Here is a 16268-nt window from a genome sequence, read left to right as displayed (position 1 = left end):
AGTGAACGCCTCCAATACAAGTTGTGGGGTTTCTTGGGTCACAGAGAGTGACCTACAGCTTGCAAGGATATGATATGGGACTTTGTCTATGGAAATCTGGACATCGAAAAGGTTAAGCAAGTTGGCCTGAATGACTAGTTGTGAGATGAGTTTGTTGTTCATATAGATTGGCACCCCTTCACCTTTGTTCACTGCCTGTGCAGCTCATTACCTACTGTTGATCAGTTTAAGCCTTGGTCTCGCTCTTCATGTGAGTTTCTAGAACATAAACCTCAGGTCTGAAGCTGGTCTGGTATTAAACACATTTGTGTGCCTCCTTACATTCAGACAATTTATGGAAAGACACCTCTCTTAATGCAACTCTCAAGGTGTCTTCATTGCTCTCCTAGTTGTTGTTGTTGTGTCTTTCGGCTTTTCCTGGTTAGGGGTGGCCACAGCAGAACTCCGGTCCGCTAATGATTGGCAGTAGATTTTTACATGCCGACTTGCCGGGCCTGACGCACAACTTTCAACGAAGGAATGCCCATTCACGCATGCATGACTATAAAAGTCAGGAATAACTTTCTCAAGCAAGCCCTCCCCAGCCATTCTACAAGATATCATATTCTGCAGAGCTCTTTGATACATTACAACAAACAACTCTCAAGACTATAAGTTAAACATCTGAGCTTTAAATCTACAGGAAAAACTAAGAACTGCTCTTAGAGGAAGTCAAAGTTGGACCTAATCACAATCACAGGTGGCAACATGTGAAATTATAAGTCAGCCCACAGTTGGGCAGAACTCACTGAAGATTTCTGATAAGGCATAAAGTTTCAGAGTAACAACCTTAAAAAGGATTATGTCCACAAAATACACTGTTTTCTTTCAACTTATTAAATATATCCGTATACATTAGATGAGACTATCTTAGATTCCTGCTCCGTCATTATAAATTTGTTTCTGCTTACACTGAAATATGATACTCTGGTGTTTTGATCAGCCTAGAATTAGGCTAGTGCTTCATAAGATTAAAAAAAGAAAAGGATTACACAAACCACATAAAAATAAATGACAAGAAGCAACTTGCCTGTGCATAGGTGTGCATTTGGTGACTCTGATGTGGAACTTCCCTCTGCAATGTAAACTGGAAAACTTGAACATTCAAGGAATAACTGGCAGGCAGCAGTAAAGGCAGGAAGGTATTCCCTTGGTGCTGTATGGAGAAGTAACTTACTGTCATTCTCATTTTCTTCTGCAGTCGCTTCCCATTTCTCAACAATCTTATCTCTGCTGTTCAAATGAAAGCCTGATACAAATGCCTGAGAAACAATCTCACAGTGAATAATATACAGGGCAATAAATCGTGTCAAAAACTGCTGGAAGTACTCCAAACAGCACTGCATTGCTGTCTTCTGAGCTGCTTTCCCACCTCGTGAAGCAGGTCCATATGCAGCTGCAGAAATCTGGTGAACGACAGTTTCCTCAGACCCCACAGTGGATGCAGTCTCGGTTTCTGAAGATGTGCTTCCCATTGGTACAGCACCTGTTCCATGACCATCCCCCAACGTTCTGTCAATATCATCCATTTTATCAGCCTGGTACTGTACAAAATCTGTAAATCCACTTTCAGAAGATTGGCTGCTAGGAGGATTGTCTGCATCATCAAAAACTTCACCATTGTCCACTGTAATGTGTGACAGCTAGACAAAAAAAAAAGAACTACATATCAGCAATAAATTATACGTATGCACAGGCACAATATATATATATATATATATATATATATATATATATATATATATATACATATATATATATTATAGATGCACATATAAATTTGTGTGTCTGCATGTATGAGAGCAAATGTTAAATATGACTTCATTCAGTAGACCATGCAAGTAAAACATTTATCACATTGTGGTATTATTTCGCTATAAATTTTTTAGGAGTTGCTTCACAGGGATCAACTTCAAAGGCAGATAACATTACAATACCAACACATCTAGTAAAAAAAGTACAAATAAGTCTTATCCCTGTTCTGTTCATTTCTTTCAAAGGCCTTTGTAGGACCCTTTAATAACAACATGGTGAAGGAAGAACCCATGAAACAGCACAAATTAAAAGGATGCAAGCTGAAATATCTAGACCTGTCTAAAAGCAATAAATAACATTTCCCAGCTCTCAGCGTTCTGAAACTTATATGTGGGCTGCTATTTCTGATATTTCTTGAATCTTTAAAAATTAGTTTTCATGTTTCACACACTAAATTTAAAGGGACTTCATCCATGGAAATACTACACATGCAGAGTAACACTGTACTACTCTAGCAACAGCAATCAGATCCCGCTGTACCTTTCTGGATATAAAAGAGCTTATTCACCAGTTGCTCAGTTGACTTTTTATATTAAAAAAAATAATAGCCCTATGAGAAGTGGAAGGATGCCCACCACACCTCCCATGCAGGGGCCTGCACCTACTTACTTAATGTAACGTTTTCTGAGGTTAAACAACCTCGGGAGAAGTTTATACGTTTTTTGGTAAAATGCTCAGTCAATAAATCATACTCTCTACATATCTCCTTACAATCCTTAAAGGGATTACAACTCTTGTGTTAAAACACAGGCACGTTTACTTCTAGTTATGAAAGTGGAAAGGAAAAAGTCTTATTGTAAACCAAAATGATATGGACTAGAAAACACAAAGGACTACAGCAGAATCTGAGGATAAAAAGGCCATCCAAGATCAAATCATACTGTGGGCATATTTTTATCTTCAATGAGTCAGTTCTATACTACTCAATATTTAAGCATATGAATAGAGCACTTGTGTCAGACACTCAAAAGATAGACAGGTCCACTTATTTCAGCAGCTTCTTAATTACTAAACTAGTAAAAGCAGCCAAGGTGTCTAGTATAATTATCCAGAAAAAGGTATTCTGTGCCCCAAACGTTAATCAAATTTAAGGTATAAAAGCAATTACTGACCTTATTACATCCACTTGGATGACTGGACTGGGCCACCTAAGCCATGCCCATTTACAGTGGAAATCGGGAAGAAAAGTCAATTTATGATATATAAACTTTCAGTGAAATCATTAATTAAACATATAAATAATTAAAAAGACAGAGTAACTCCAACAGTTAAAAAATGTAATGTATCACTGCACAGGAAACCTACAACTAAAAAACAGCATGCAATATGGAATTGAAAACAACATTACAGAATGAAGGTCAGCTTATAAATAGAATAAAAAGTAAGAAGACTTCAAAGCTATTAATATCTGTCTACAGTACAATATAAGCCAATTCACATAAGCTGCTTGCACTAGAACAAATACCTTATTTTGGAAGATAGTAAGGACATGTGAAAAGCTAAGGTGTGACTATGTGGAAGGTGTAGGATAAGGATAAAGTGTTAATGTGGTGTAGGACTAGGACAGCTTAGAATGACAGGTTAGTTAGATAAGAAAGGCTGATATGCGAAATGGAAAAGAGTGCAAAAGTAAGGTATAGATAAAAGTATAGCAGATCAAAGTTAGTGAGCAACAGTAAGCAAGAAAAGACAAAAAGAGGAATGCAACAACTGTTTTAACTAAGACCACAGTCAGCATACCCTGTTTACTACTTCATGTGGTTAAAATTTTATTTTCTGAATTCAGCAGCAGAAATTACATTTCATACTTGTGCAGAAAGGGCAGTTCATTTCTGAAATGTAGCACTGTTAACTTTCATACTGAATGCCAGTTCTTCCATTTTCTTACCCAAAAATGGCATCAAGTGATAAAACAAAAAGCTTAACTGCTGTTCAGGTGAGCATCACAATGCAAGGGGGCTGTCTGTCTGCAGAACTATTTCTTATTAGGTTCATAGGCAAGTACTAGGCTAAATGCCCTTGTGGGCCATTTTAAGCCTAGACAATTTCCCTCAAAGGTGAGAATCAAACCCTGTACTTGGTTGTCTGTGAGGCAAACACCTTATCTATTACACCAAACCAACCTCTTCAGATAGAGTTTACATAAAAACAAAGTAAAAATAATTTGGTTACGGGGGTCACAATAAAACTGATGAGATACCAAAGCTGTTTCTACACATGCTTTCCCTAACTTTTCATTTAACTGCACAATTCAAACAATCAGTAGTAGTAAATATGACCTGTACTAGCTCAGCTAGATTTTTACTGCATCTGTGTATACATATGGCCAACTGTTTATTAGTAAATACAGAAGAACTGTATCAGCTTAGCCATATTTGCAATTCTCATTTCATTGTATCCACAATCAATGCATCTCATATATGTATGTCTATTGACATTTGTGAGTTTAATATATGTTTGAGACTTTTCTACTCAGTTATTCACTGAAAATGATTGGACATTACTGGTAAAGCAAATATACTGCCACTGAGACAGCCTGGGTCATGGCTGAAAAGAGCCGTGTGGGCAGTTCACCTACCCAATTAATAAATACTTACATAAATACATATGCACACATATAAATTCTTTATAGTATGCCAATATACAACACATACTTAGTACAAACAACTGTCATCTCCCAGGTCTTAGCCTATGTTTTAGGCAGTAGTAAAGCAGTGATAGGGCTACTTTTTGTGTTGATGACCAGCAACTTAAATAGCAGACCATACAGTGATCCAAAAATGGAAACCAAAATGATGGGGGATATTCTCAAACTGATAATATATGTGAGAGATATACTTACAAAATGTCACTGGAGACAAAGCTCTCACATAAAAACATTCTTAATGTCAAATGGGTTTGTCAGTAGTACACACGCTGCCCCTATCACACACAGTACAAAGCAGACACGTAGACCCCACATATGCTGTGGCGCTTAAACCCCAATATGCTGTGGCGCTTAAACCCCAAAGACCTCTTAAATGAAATACGCATAACAAATACCCTCAGCAGCTGCAAATGAACTCGAAACAACCCACATCAACACATACAGCCACATCTCATGGAACCTCTACTTCTAAGCTCATAAGGCAAGCCACCACAAAATCCAACATTCTGGTTGAGATGCCCCAGCACTGGACCAGTAATCAAGAAGCCTCAATCCCCACCACTGGCAACAGTAGGGGATGTACAGAGAGGATGACAAGTACATACACAGAGTTTCCAGGTGCAGCTTTCTGCATCTAGTGCAATTTCCCTTAAGAGCACACAGAGAGACCACAGTCATTCCGGGGCTGGTTTCTCCCTCTTTCTCCAGATCCCCAATAAGACTCCCCACTGGCACAGCTACAGAGGTGAATCCTTAGCCATGATTCCAAGCCATGTCCTCCAATACTCTCTCTGTCCAAACAGTGCTTTGTGTCTCTGCCCAAGTAGGTGACACACACACTCTTGGAGATTTGTTACACACACACACACACACACCTAGAAAAAGGATGGCACAGATTAACTAGCTGTGCCCCTTTCTGCACAGAATATAAGGTAGTTATCACTGCTAGCAGAACCCCTTATCAGCTACTTTAAGGCCATTAACAAAGAGTGTCCAATCTTACTGTGTAATGTTACTATTAATACAAATGGTAGTTTGACCAAGAGCAAGGCTATTAGGATTGGCCTACACCGTGTCACCAAATAAATATGCAAGTACTCACAAAACTTAAATAACCCTAGACAGATCACCCACAATGAAAAGTTTAAATATATTTAATAATAAATAAATGAACTGCAGGACAGTCTCAAATAAATAAAGAAAAATATCTAAACTAAGCTTTGCTATATTCCTGACTACATCTAAGAGAGTTGCTGTGTAAGTAAGTTTGTAGGGAATAGTAAAGCAAATGTGGTGGAATGGATCTTCTAGCTGTTGTTGTCAGGTCCAAGCAGAACACAGAATGCTGTGCCTCTCTAAGAAACCTCTATAGGTTCATAGGTAGGTACTAGGCTACCGACCCAAGGGCCTACGTAAGCCTAGCCAGCAAGGTTCCATAGCTTACGCCACCCAAGAAAGTTATTTTCCTGTGTCACTGTCGAGCAGAGACACAGAAGTGATCCCCGGGGTGTATTTCCTATTTCCCATCCACTCATCAAGATTTTTCTTGAAGAGTGCTAATGAAGAACTTTGCTTGACATAGATGGGTAGCTTGTTCCATAGGAAGTCTCTGGGACAGGAATCTATCCCTCCAGTGTGTCATGTTTATTGTGGTGACAAGGTTTAGTTCTCTAGAGCGTGTAGCTCGGAGGGATTGGGATTTCTTTCGGTGTAGCATGTCCAACAGATCTGGGTTTGACATAGCTTTATATGTTAGGCAGAGATCACCTTGGAGTAGGCGATATGCTATGGAGTAAAGCTGGAGTTTTTTGAGGCGGTCAGTGTAGGGCATTTGTTTGAGGCCAGTAATCCTCTTTGTGAGGTACTTCTGTGGCCTTTCCAGCTGCTCAAATATTACTGCAGGACTAGCTTGCAGAATAACAATTTCTTGTCATCTGACTTCTAGCCCCCAGGCCCAAAACAGCCATTGATGGCTGCTGGTAGCATTTAGCATCTAACTGTAAAAATACAGAGACAAGGGCTTTTCCTCAGATCTTTGGCTGATGCTGGAAGTCATAAAACAATAAAACACTTCCAAGATGATACAGAAAGTTCCCTAGTTCTAGGCATTGTGTCTCCTTGCTGCACTTAAACTGAAATATATCCTCTTTTATTGTGTAGCCATAAAGTAATTTAATTTCAGCTATTTTTCTGAAGTTTTGCTGGACTGAAGTTAACCTATATATATATATATATACATATATATTGAAACAGTTACAATAGTACATGTACATTTCTGTTCTATTCCAGTAGGGCATGCTGTGGTTACATTTTAAGCACAAGCACTTTATACAATATCTTTTCAACACACATGTCTGTACAAACCTAGTCTGATATATACATGACATACAGTTCTAATACATTTGTAACACAAGCAGGAGCGGCCTTAGATTAACTGGCGCCCTAGGCAAAAGGACTCTATGGTGCCTCCCACCACACCACCCGTTGCCCCCATCCTGGTCTACCTACACCAAATAAATACTGGAAAAGCTCCCCTACTAGACTGGCGCCCTAGGCGGCCGCATAGTTGGCCTATGCCTAAGGCCGGCTATGAACACAAGCATCTTACACGAATCATGTTGATATTCACAAATGACATATAATTATTTACAAAATTCCAAAGAGCTGGGCTAGCAGTATCTCCTTTCATCACACTGGTCATTGGAAACTCCATTGTGACAAAATGATGTCCCTCTCACCAGGCTATGTAAGAAAAAAAGTCATGGCTAGTTGTATATCACTGACCAGGATCCGTCACATTAGACACAGACAAGTCACTGAAGCAGAAGTACCAGTATGACTGAGTCATAGTTCATGTGGGTGTAAATGACCTGAGACATACTGCTCTAGACAATATGGAGCTCTTAGAATATGTGGCCGAGTCTGGCATGAGTCTAGCATTGAGGAACATTTTACCTTCTCGAAGGATGATGCCACAATACAAACAGAAGATGACTGACCTAATAATTGGTTTATTTTCTGATTTCATTTCAAGGGGATGCAGTATTTGGTAGTATGGAAGGAGATGGTCAAATGACCACTCTGCTTTATTAGGGATGGTTTGCACCATTTCCCTCTAGGCTTTTCAACATTAGCTAAAACACTGTCCTCCCTCATAGTGCCTTTTTTAGGCAAAGCCAAACTGAAAGCACTTCTGACATACCAAATCAAAAACCAAGAGAATCCAAAGGTGTTATTGCTCAATGCTAGCAGTCTAAACAAGAAGCTCTACTCCCTATAAAAGTTCTCCGCACCCTAGAGAATGCTGCTGTCTGTGCAGTCACTGGGACATTCTTTAGAGCTGCAGAGCCGCAGGCAGTGCAAGTCTATAATGCCTTCCACACATTTAGACCAGCTACTTCACAGTCAGGGACTTAAGGTCTCAATTTATATCACAAATAAATATACCTCAAGACTGGTAAAACAGGATAATGCACTTGAGCTTCTCCACATTCAAATCACTACAGGCAAAATTCCATGCAACTTCCCTGTAAACTATAGGTCCCCCTCTGTGACCCAGGAAACCCATAACATGTATTTAAGCTTACTGGAAACGCTCACGATCCAACCCTGTGGCATATTCATGGGTGACTTTAATTCACCCACTATTAACTGCGAATCATATATGATACCAAATGTGCAGGCATAGAGATTCCTGGATTTTTGTAAACACAAACTCCCTGGACCAGACAGTTAATATACTGACCAGTGGTGCAATCATACTGGATCTGGTCCTCACTAATTTGTGACAGTGCTACATACTTCCTAGTGTAATATCCTTTCTTGTAAGATCAGACCACAAAATGGTGTCCTCTGAAATAAAAATAAAGCCCAGCACCCCAGCTAACCCACTGTTCAGGAACTACTGTAAGGCTCACGTCCTACTATTAAGTTACAATCTAGCAAAATTTCAGGTCCCCATAAATCCTGGGTACACTGCTGCCTACACAAATTGTTCACTGAAACCCTATGTTAGCATGTTAATAGCTGCACAGAGGCAGCTGTACCCACCAAGAATATGTACAGAACTAACTCCAAAAACAAGCCACCCTACTGGAATCACATCATCAAAATGCTGTATAATGGAAAGAAGAAAATCACTGCAAAAATTAGGAGTTGCAGTACCCCAGCAGGATAAAAGCACTCTCAAACTATTTTTCCTCTAAGTTAGTTTGTTTAAAGACTACCAAAGCCAAATCTGATGTAAATTTGGCCTCCCAGGCCAAGGACAACCACAAGGCATTTTTTAGCTATGTCTGCAACCTTAAAGGCAATACACAGTTGTGTCCAAAGATCATTGTTAATGGAACCTCCTACACTGAGGCAGAAGATACAGCAAACCTACTGGCAGACAAATTCAGCTCTAATTTTACCCCTCTCCCCCTCAATCTCCCCTCAGAACATACTACCAAACATTATCCCCCCTACTATCACTAGGGAACAGGTCCTCAATGTTCTCTCTAAGGCCAAGAATACTGCATCAATGGGCCTGGACAATATTCCAGGATGTCTTCTAAATAGCATGACACATGACCTATCAGGACCTTTAGAATTGCTGTTTAACTATAGCCTCGAAATAGGCTTTGTGCCCAACAAATGGAGAACAGCAACAGTCATCCCTGTGCACAAAGATGGACCATCTACAGACCCTGGAAACTACCGACTCCTAAGTCTCACTAGTCTCATATGCAAAGCCATAGAAAGAATCATCATAGACATGTCAACAATGACAAAGGAAACCTCCAGACACTGGACTAAACCCAACTTAGTTTTGTCAATGGCAGTTCAGGAATACTCAACCTGGTGGACTTCTTTGAGAAGGTCACCAAAGCAATGGATAAGGGCAAAATGGTTCACACTGCCTACCCTGACCTGGTCAAGGCTTTTGACACAACACCCTGCTTGGGCACTGATGAAAACATGAGAGTTTAGGTATAAACCCTTATGTCACCCGGTGGATAGCTAGCTGGCTCACAGATATGACCCAGAAAGTTAGAATTAGGGAGTCCACTTCTACAAAGAGGCCAGTCACTGAGACCCTCAGGGATCAGTCCTGAGACCACTCTTCTTTGGCATTTACTTCTTTGAAGTCAAGGCCAATGTCAAGGGCCTCTGGCTGACCAAATCTGCAGATGATTGCAAATTAGCATCAGACAAAAGAATCCCCCACTAACACTAATGTTTTCCAGGAAGGGCAGACACAGACAAATAACTTGTGTCAGAGCAATAGACTAAAACTAAATGCCAAGAAATGCATAACAGTATCCTTTAGAAGTCATTCACCCCATGGTAATTATCATGTTAACAACATAACCCAAAGAGTCAACCCAGTAGTCGGGAACTTGGGGACATATATATACAAAGAGTAATCTAGCCTTTGAACATCACAAGTCTGCAGCTGTGAAGAAATTAATCTATGTTGTGCAACTTATAAACAAAGGTATGGCATCTAGATCCAAGGTCGTGATTGTTCCACTGTAGTCGACATTCATCAGACCTATCATTGACTGTAATGTCACCCTTTTTTTAAACAAAAAACATCTTTATTAAATTATCAGTTATGGTGTAGGCAATGTTACATTTACATAAATGAAAATGAACCACAATGACAATTCTGTTTGCAAACATTATACGTTACAAACCACACTGACAACTGTAGTTGCATACATTATACATCACTTATAATCTATCCAGTCATCAGTCCATCAGTCAGACATTACATAGCTCATTCAAATCCTGCTTCTTTTAAATCTCATTCCTCCTCTGTGAGTGTAACGTCCTCTTTGGTATATTCCTAACCAGGCTCATCCAACAACTGGAATGTACACAAAGGTTCCTCACTAAAAGAATACAAGGCATAAGTAACATGTCCTAAGCAGACCACCTCAAAGCCCTATCCCTGTATTCTGCCTCCTACAGGCTGTTGAGGGGAGATCTATGCCTGGTATATAAGGCATTGTCAGGCCCCACCTTGAAGAGCTTCCTACATATCTGCAAAACAAAAAGCACCAGAATTACCCTTCTAAAGACTTAAACCCTGCCTATAAAATAAACTGGACTTGCTGGAGAGACAGGTATGTATCCCAGAGACTACCCCATCTATGGAACAGGCTCCTGATCCATGTGAAGCAGAATGATGACTAAAAGGTGAACTGAAACTTGCAGAAAGGTAAGTCAGTAAGTCTCTACACAATATAAAATTAGTACACTATGTATGAGTTATAATGATGGCAAACAAGAGAGATTCAGAGGAGGATGTTTACAGACTGTTCATTCAAATGAGTGTGACAGATATAGACGAGGGGTAGACTAGACTACACAGGAACCTACAATATTAGTTAAACTAAAAGATATGGAATAAAATCTACCACTTAAGGATATAATGGTAATTCAACAGAAAGCAGTTAGTCTTTAAAATGTGGAATAACTGCTGGTGCATGCTAATTACACTGTAGTAAAGGAAAAAAGGTGTAAAGAAGACAGATTTTTAAAATGATACAAAACATGAACATGTCCTGCATGCTAGCAGAGGTATCGATAAGGCTGCAGAAACATAAGAATATCAGGAAGCAAAAAGGAGAAAAGCAGCAAGGTTCAGAAGAAGCAGACCCACACTCATCTAAATAATCCTGACGATACTTTAGATGGTGACCATTATTCTGAGACAGTTCTTTAATACTGACATGCAACTCTAAGACCTTTGCCAGCTACACCATTAAAGCTATTCTCTTTATCAAGAAGTTAGCCCTTGGTACCCACCAGGGCATGATCATTTAGTAAGGAAAGCCAACACAGTTCCTGCGTGGGAGAAGACCTAACCTCACGTTCCTTGATTTTCCCTCTCCTCTCCTAGGATGGACATCAGCATTCAGGCTGCATTAAGGAAATGTTATAGTCATAAACAAACAACATTAAGAATTTACAATATATGCCTTCAGTCAGTAATAACACTTCAGGATGTGCAAACAGAAATTTTATTCTTACAGCGCTGGGAGACTATCTTCATAGCAGTTGTTAAATCAGTCTCTCTGAAGCAGTGTTGCCAGATTTCATATCAGCCAGGTAGGGACGAAAAAAAGTGAAGAGCAAAAAAAAAAAGGTCTTTAATGCAGAACAGAGTTCCACATTAAAGATCTGCACTAAACACGGAGCTTCTCGTGTTTAATGTGGAACATTGCAGTTCCGCATTCAACAGAAGTAGCTCCGTGTTTAGCGATTTTTGATTAGCCCGTATACCGGCATACAGGCCAATCAAAAATCGCTAAACACGGAGCTACTTCTGTTTAATGCGGAACACAAGAAGCTCCGTGTTTAGCGATTTTTGATAGGCCTGTATGCCAGGTATAGGGGCCAATCAAAAAAAAAAAAAAAAAAAAAAAAAGCGGAGGCTGGCCGGGATTTAAACTGGCAGGAAGGGACTCTGGATCAGGCTGCTGATCTCAGGACAGTCCCGCCCAAATAGGGACGTCTGGCAACCCTGCTCTGAAGAGACAAACTATATCTTTTATACATTTTCTTATCAAAACTGATCATGCAGTTTTATTGCATTACAATTATTCTGACTAATGAAAAACTGTAAATATCCTCATCCCTCGTGATTTTCATCTTGGACTTCACGTGAATACCTTTCTATACATGATCCACCTGCTTCCAAGGGATCTTGTTTCTAACCTTGGATGTTTCAAACCTTCCCTAGCAACACCGCACACCTAGCCTGGAGGAGTCAAGCTAACAAATTCCTTTTGTACGACTTCATGCTACACGTACTTTTTCCTTATTACATATTAAAAGAAGCAGTTAGCACAAAGTAATAATTTTAGCTTATGAAGCTATATTTTTCCCAGCCTTGCATACAAATTATATTTTTTAGCAATCATATTATAGCAACATTAATAAACTGACATTAATATACATTTTAATAACTAATCTTGTCCCATAACAGTTTCCTCCTTCTTGACACTATCAGTGTCATACCATACATGTAATTATATTTTTATTTTTCTTAACTTGATAAAGTACACCTCTGCATCATAGTTTCATCATCATTTTCTGTCAAAATGGAACTGTCACTGATTGGTGCATGCAGTGGCATTTCATGTACAGGTGAGGTTAAACATCTTGTAATCACTTCCTTTAGAATAGAAAATACCAAAATGATCACAAATATAATAAAAAGTACAATGACAATACCCTGGATTATGCTAGTTCCCAAGTTACCAAAAACACTGCCCAACCATCCAGAAAGTGTCCATTGTTTTGATGTGCTGTCCAAATCTTTGGCCCTTTGTTCCATGAAATTTGCCAGTTTTTCCTGTTCATCATGACAGTCACTAATATATGAATAGCAATGACTCTCTATGAGAGCACATTACCCCCCTTTTGCAGCAAGCATTATATGAAGTGCCATTCGATTTTGCAACACAACAGTTTGCATTTCAGTCATTTCTCGATTTGCCATCCTGATGTGATGTGAAGTTTTGTTGGTTACTTCCTGCAGAATATGAGCAAGCATGGTGATTTCAAGCACTGTCCTTTGCACTCCATACCCAGGACTAAAAATTGAAAATACTTGCTCTACCAGTGGTTTGTTCACTTATTTTTCAGTCTACCTGCTGGTGGGTGTTTGAAGCATTGAATAGCAGGAGTAATATAGCCTACAAAGCAACATCCAGACCAGTTTGTAGGCAACCAGGGGTAGGCACGATCACCACAGATGTAATAATGGTCACTTATGTCCATGCCACATCCCCAGTCATAGTTTAAGTGCAAAGAGTCTAACACACGTTCACGCCTAGTGTCATTACATTTGCTTTTTCCTACTGGTACAATCCCATTTCTGGCATAACATGCGTCTCCATGATGTGTGGTTGCAAGTTAAAGAGAGACAACCTTTAAAAAATAAGTTACTTTATGCCAAGTTAAGCTGATATCATTAAGGTCCTTTTCAAATGACACGTGATGCAGGGATTAAAATCATGGGAATCCCTGCCTTAGAATGATGAGATATATGTGAACATATTCAGCAGTTTGTTTTGTTTAGATTTTTGGTACACTGCCGAAGGACCAGCAAGAAACTGTTTTCTTTTGACCAGTTTATAAAAGGGAACAGCAGCAGAAACAAAGCAAAAGTACCTGTTGTCACTAGATTCATCATGGACTGCTACTGAAGTTGACCTTCTCACTGAGCAGATGATTTATCTGTCACACCTTCATCTCCCCTCTGTTGGCTGCGATGATTCGTCTGGGGTCCCCATGCGGCAGGTCTTCTTGCAATGAGATGAATGGATCCACGTCAGTAGTACTGCACAGTGAACTGCAGTCAAAGTGGTTAACAGGACCTGAAAAGGCCCCTTCCACCTCGGGCTCAGGAAGTTTTTCCTCTGGAAAATTTTAGCGTACACCCAATCACCCAGCTGTAGTTGACAGGGCTGGTCAGGAGGCTTTGGTAATGCTGCTCTTATTGTTCAATGATATTGCTGCAAAACATTATTGAGTTTCCTGCAGTAAGAAACCATTGCATCACCTGACAAAGTTAAATCGGCATTTCCCACTGGAGTGGTAGCTGGAAGGGCCATGGCCCTCTCCATTAATATTTCATATGGACTCAACTTCCTGGTCGCATTCAGTGAGGCCCTCATACTCACTAATGCTAAGGGAAGGGCTTTGGGCCACTTTGTGGGTTTCAGCACAAATTTTCAAAATTTTATTTTTAAGGGTCCTATTTACCCTTTCCACTAATCCAGATGACTGAGGATGGTTGGGACAGTGAAGACTCAACTTAGTATTAAAAATTTTACATAGTTCTTTACACAGTGCGTTATTAAAATGTGTCCCCTGGTCACTGTTTACAATGCTGGGTATACTGAATTTCGGTATAAATTAAGATAATTTTTTAATAACTGTGACTACATCAGCTTTGCGACAAGGGTAAGCTTCCACCTATGCTGAGAACATACACACTACTACCAAAATAAATTGTAAATTATTAGTCTTAGGCATCTGAATGAAGTCCAGCTGTATGTCAACAAAAGGTCTCCATGGTGGAGGTAAACATGCAGATTTGCTGTGGCATGTTTGCTTATGTTATACTCCAAACATATACTGCAGTGTTGTACATACTGAAGTATCAAAGAGGAGACATGAGGGGCAGACCAACTTCTGGTAATTTGATTAAATAAAGCTGTCTTACCTGTATGGGCAGGTAAATGATATGCCCTTACTAGGGTAAGGGAGCAAAGAGGCAGGCACCACCAGTCGGCATTCCGGATGTCACCATATGCCATCAGAGGATTTTCTACACCCATCCTTGAGCCACCTCAGAACTTCTCCCTGTGATGCCTCAGCTTGAAAGGCAGACAACTTTTCAAAATCAAACACATCGTTACTGTTCCAGTTTGTTATTGTTAACACGCACAAATTTTTGCAACAATTTACTACTGCTTGTTTAGCAGCTTGGTCAGCTAAATTGTTACCTTTTTTTTACGACATCTATGCCTTTTTGATATGCACAGTTTTTGATTACAGCTTCTTAGGTAGAAAAGTGCATCTAACAATGCTTTTATGTTCCCTGAATTTTTAATTTGATTTCCTGAAGAGGTCAAAACCCCTCTCTCTTTCCAAAGTTGCCCAAAATCATGTACCACCCCAAAAGCATAACGGCTGTCTGTAAAAATATTGGCCAACTTGTCTTCGGCTAACTCGCAGGCTTTTTGCAAAGCCACTAGCTCAGCTATTTGAGCAGAGTGAACAGTCTGTTGCAACAATATTGTTTCTTTGGTGTAGACAGCTATTCCCGAGAGTAGCTTCCCTGTTTGATCTCTTCCACAGGAGCCATCCACAAACAAATTCAAGTCAGCATTGGGTATAGGAGAAAGCAAATAGTTAGTTACACACACACACAAAATGATGCTATTCACCATCCTCAGCAGTAGGCAACAGAAATTCAAGATTTAGAACAGGACAGGGAATCAGAGAAATAGATGGATCAGAAAGTGCAAGTTCATATCTAGTTAGACGTGCAGTCGAGAGTGGTTGAGTTTTCATTTTAAGCAAAATAGATGATACAGAATGAGGGACAGCTACTGTGAGATCATGCCCAAGTACCAACGATTGTGCCAGATTAACTAGAATGGCAGCAGCGGCAAAGTACAGTTGTGTACACTTACCATAAATGTAGATGTTGTAGTGTATTCACTGTTGCAGCCATCACACTTGGGTTATCTGCCTGCAGGTAGCCCTCAGTTGGCCCAAATACCAGAGACTAAGAATTTCTGCGTCAGTTGCTGTCGTTCCAGGACTGATGTCAGGTCGTCGGGGGTATAAAAACAGGCAGCTGATGCCATTACATCAGTTTTTCTTGCCCCAAATATCAGGAGCCCCCCAAAAGGGAGCTAAGTTATGGGTGAGGAAAACACCACCAGCAAAAAGTAAATACCAAAACCAATACCCATACCACTGAAAATGGGGGGGGGGGGGTTAAAGGCCTAGAGAGAGAGAGAGAGAGAGAAAGAGAGAAAAAACAAGGGGTTGGAGGGAGGGAAACCAGGACTGCAACAGTGAATGCACTCGAACATCTACATTTATGGTAAGTGTACACAAAGTACAGTTTTGTACCTACCATAAATGTAGATGTCCGAACAGGATAGCATCTGCAGTCATAACAAATGGGTTGTCCTGTCGTCAGGCAGCCCTTCGGTCGGCCGGATTCCAAAGTCTGGGTCCGGCTTCG

The 16268-nt window shown here is 40.0% G+C and overlaps 1 protein-coding gene across 1 annotated transcript in view; it reads right to left on the bottom strand.

Annotated features, from left to right (window-relative positions):
* DOP1A (DOP1 leucine zipper like protein A) overlaps nucleotides 1-16268 on the bottom strand; it is a 2183138-nt gene that overhangs the window by 1101765 nt on the left and 1065105 nt on the right. Inside the window, exon 15 of the mRNA XM_044073353.1 lies at nucleotides 1070-1682. Within this exon, the coding sequence (XP_043929288.1) occupies nucleotides 1070-1682 (613 nt within the window). The remainder of the gene's footprint in view (nucleotides 1-1069; nucleotides 1683-16268) is intronic.

The sequence above is a fragment of the Protopterus annectens genome, chromosome 1.part1, assembly GCF_019279795.1.
Source record: "Protopterus annectens isolate FY-2018-M chromosome 1.part1, PAN1.0, whole genome shotgun sequence".
Taxonomy (NCBI): Eukaryota; Metazoa; Chordata; order Ceratodontiformes; family Protopteridae; genus Protopterus; species Protopterus annectens.
This window is presented reverse-complemented; position numbering and strand designations above follow the sequence as displayed.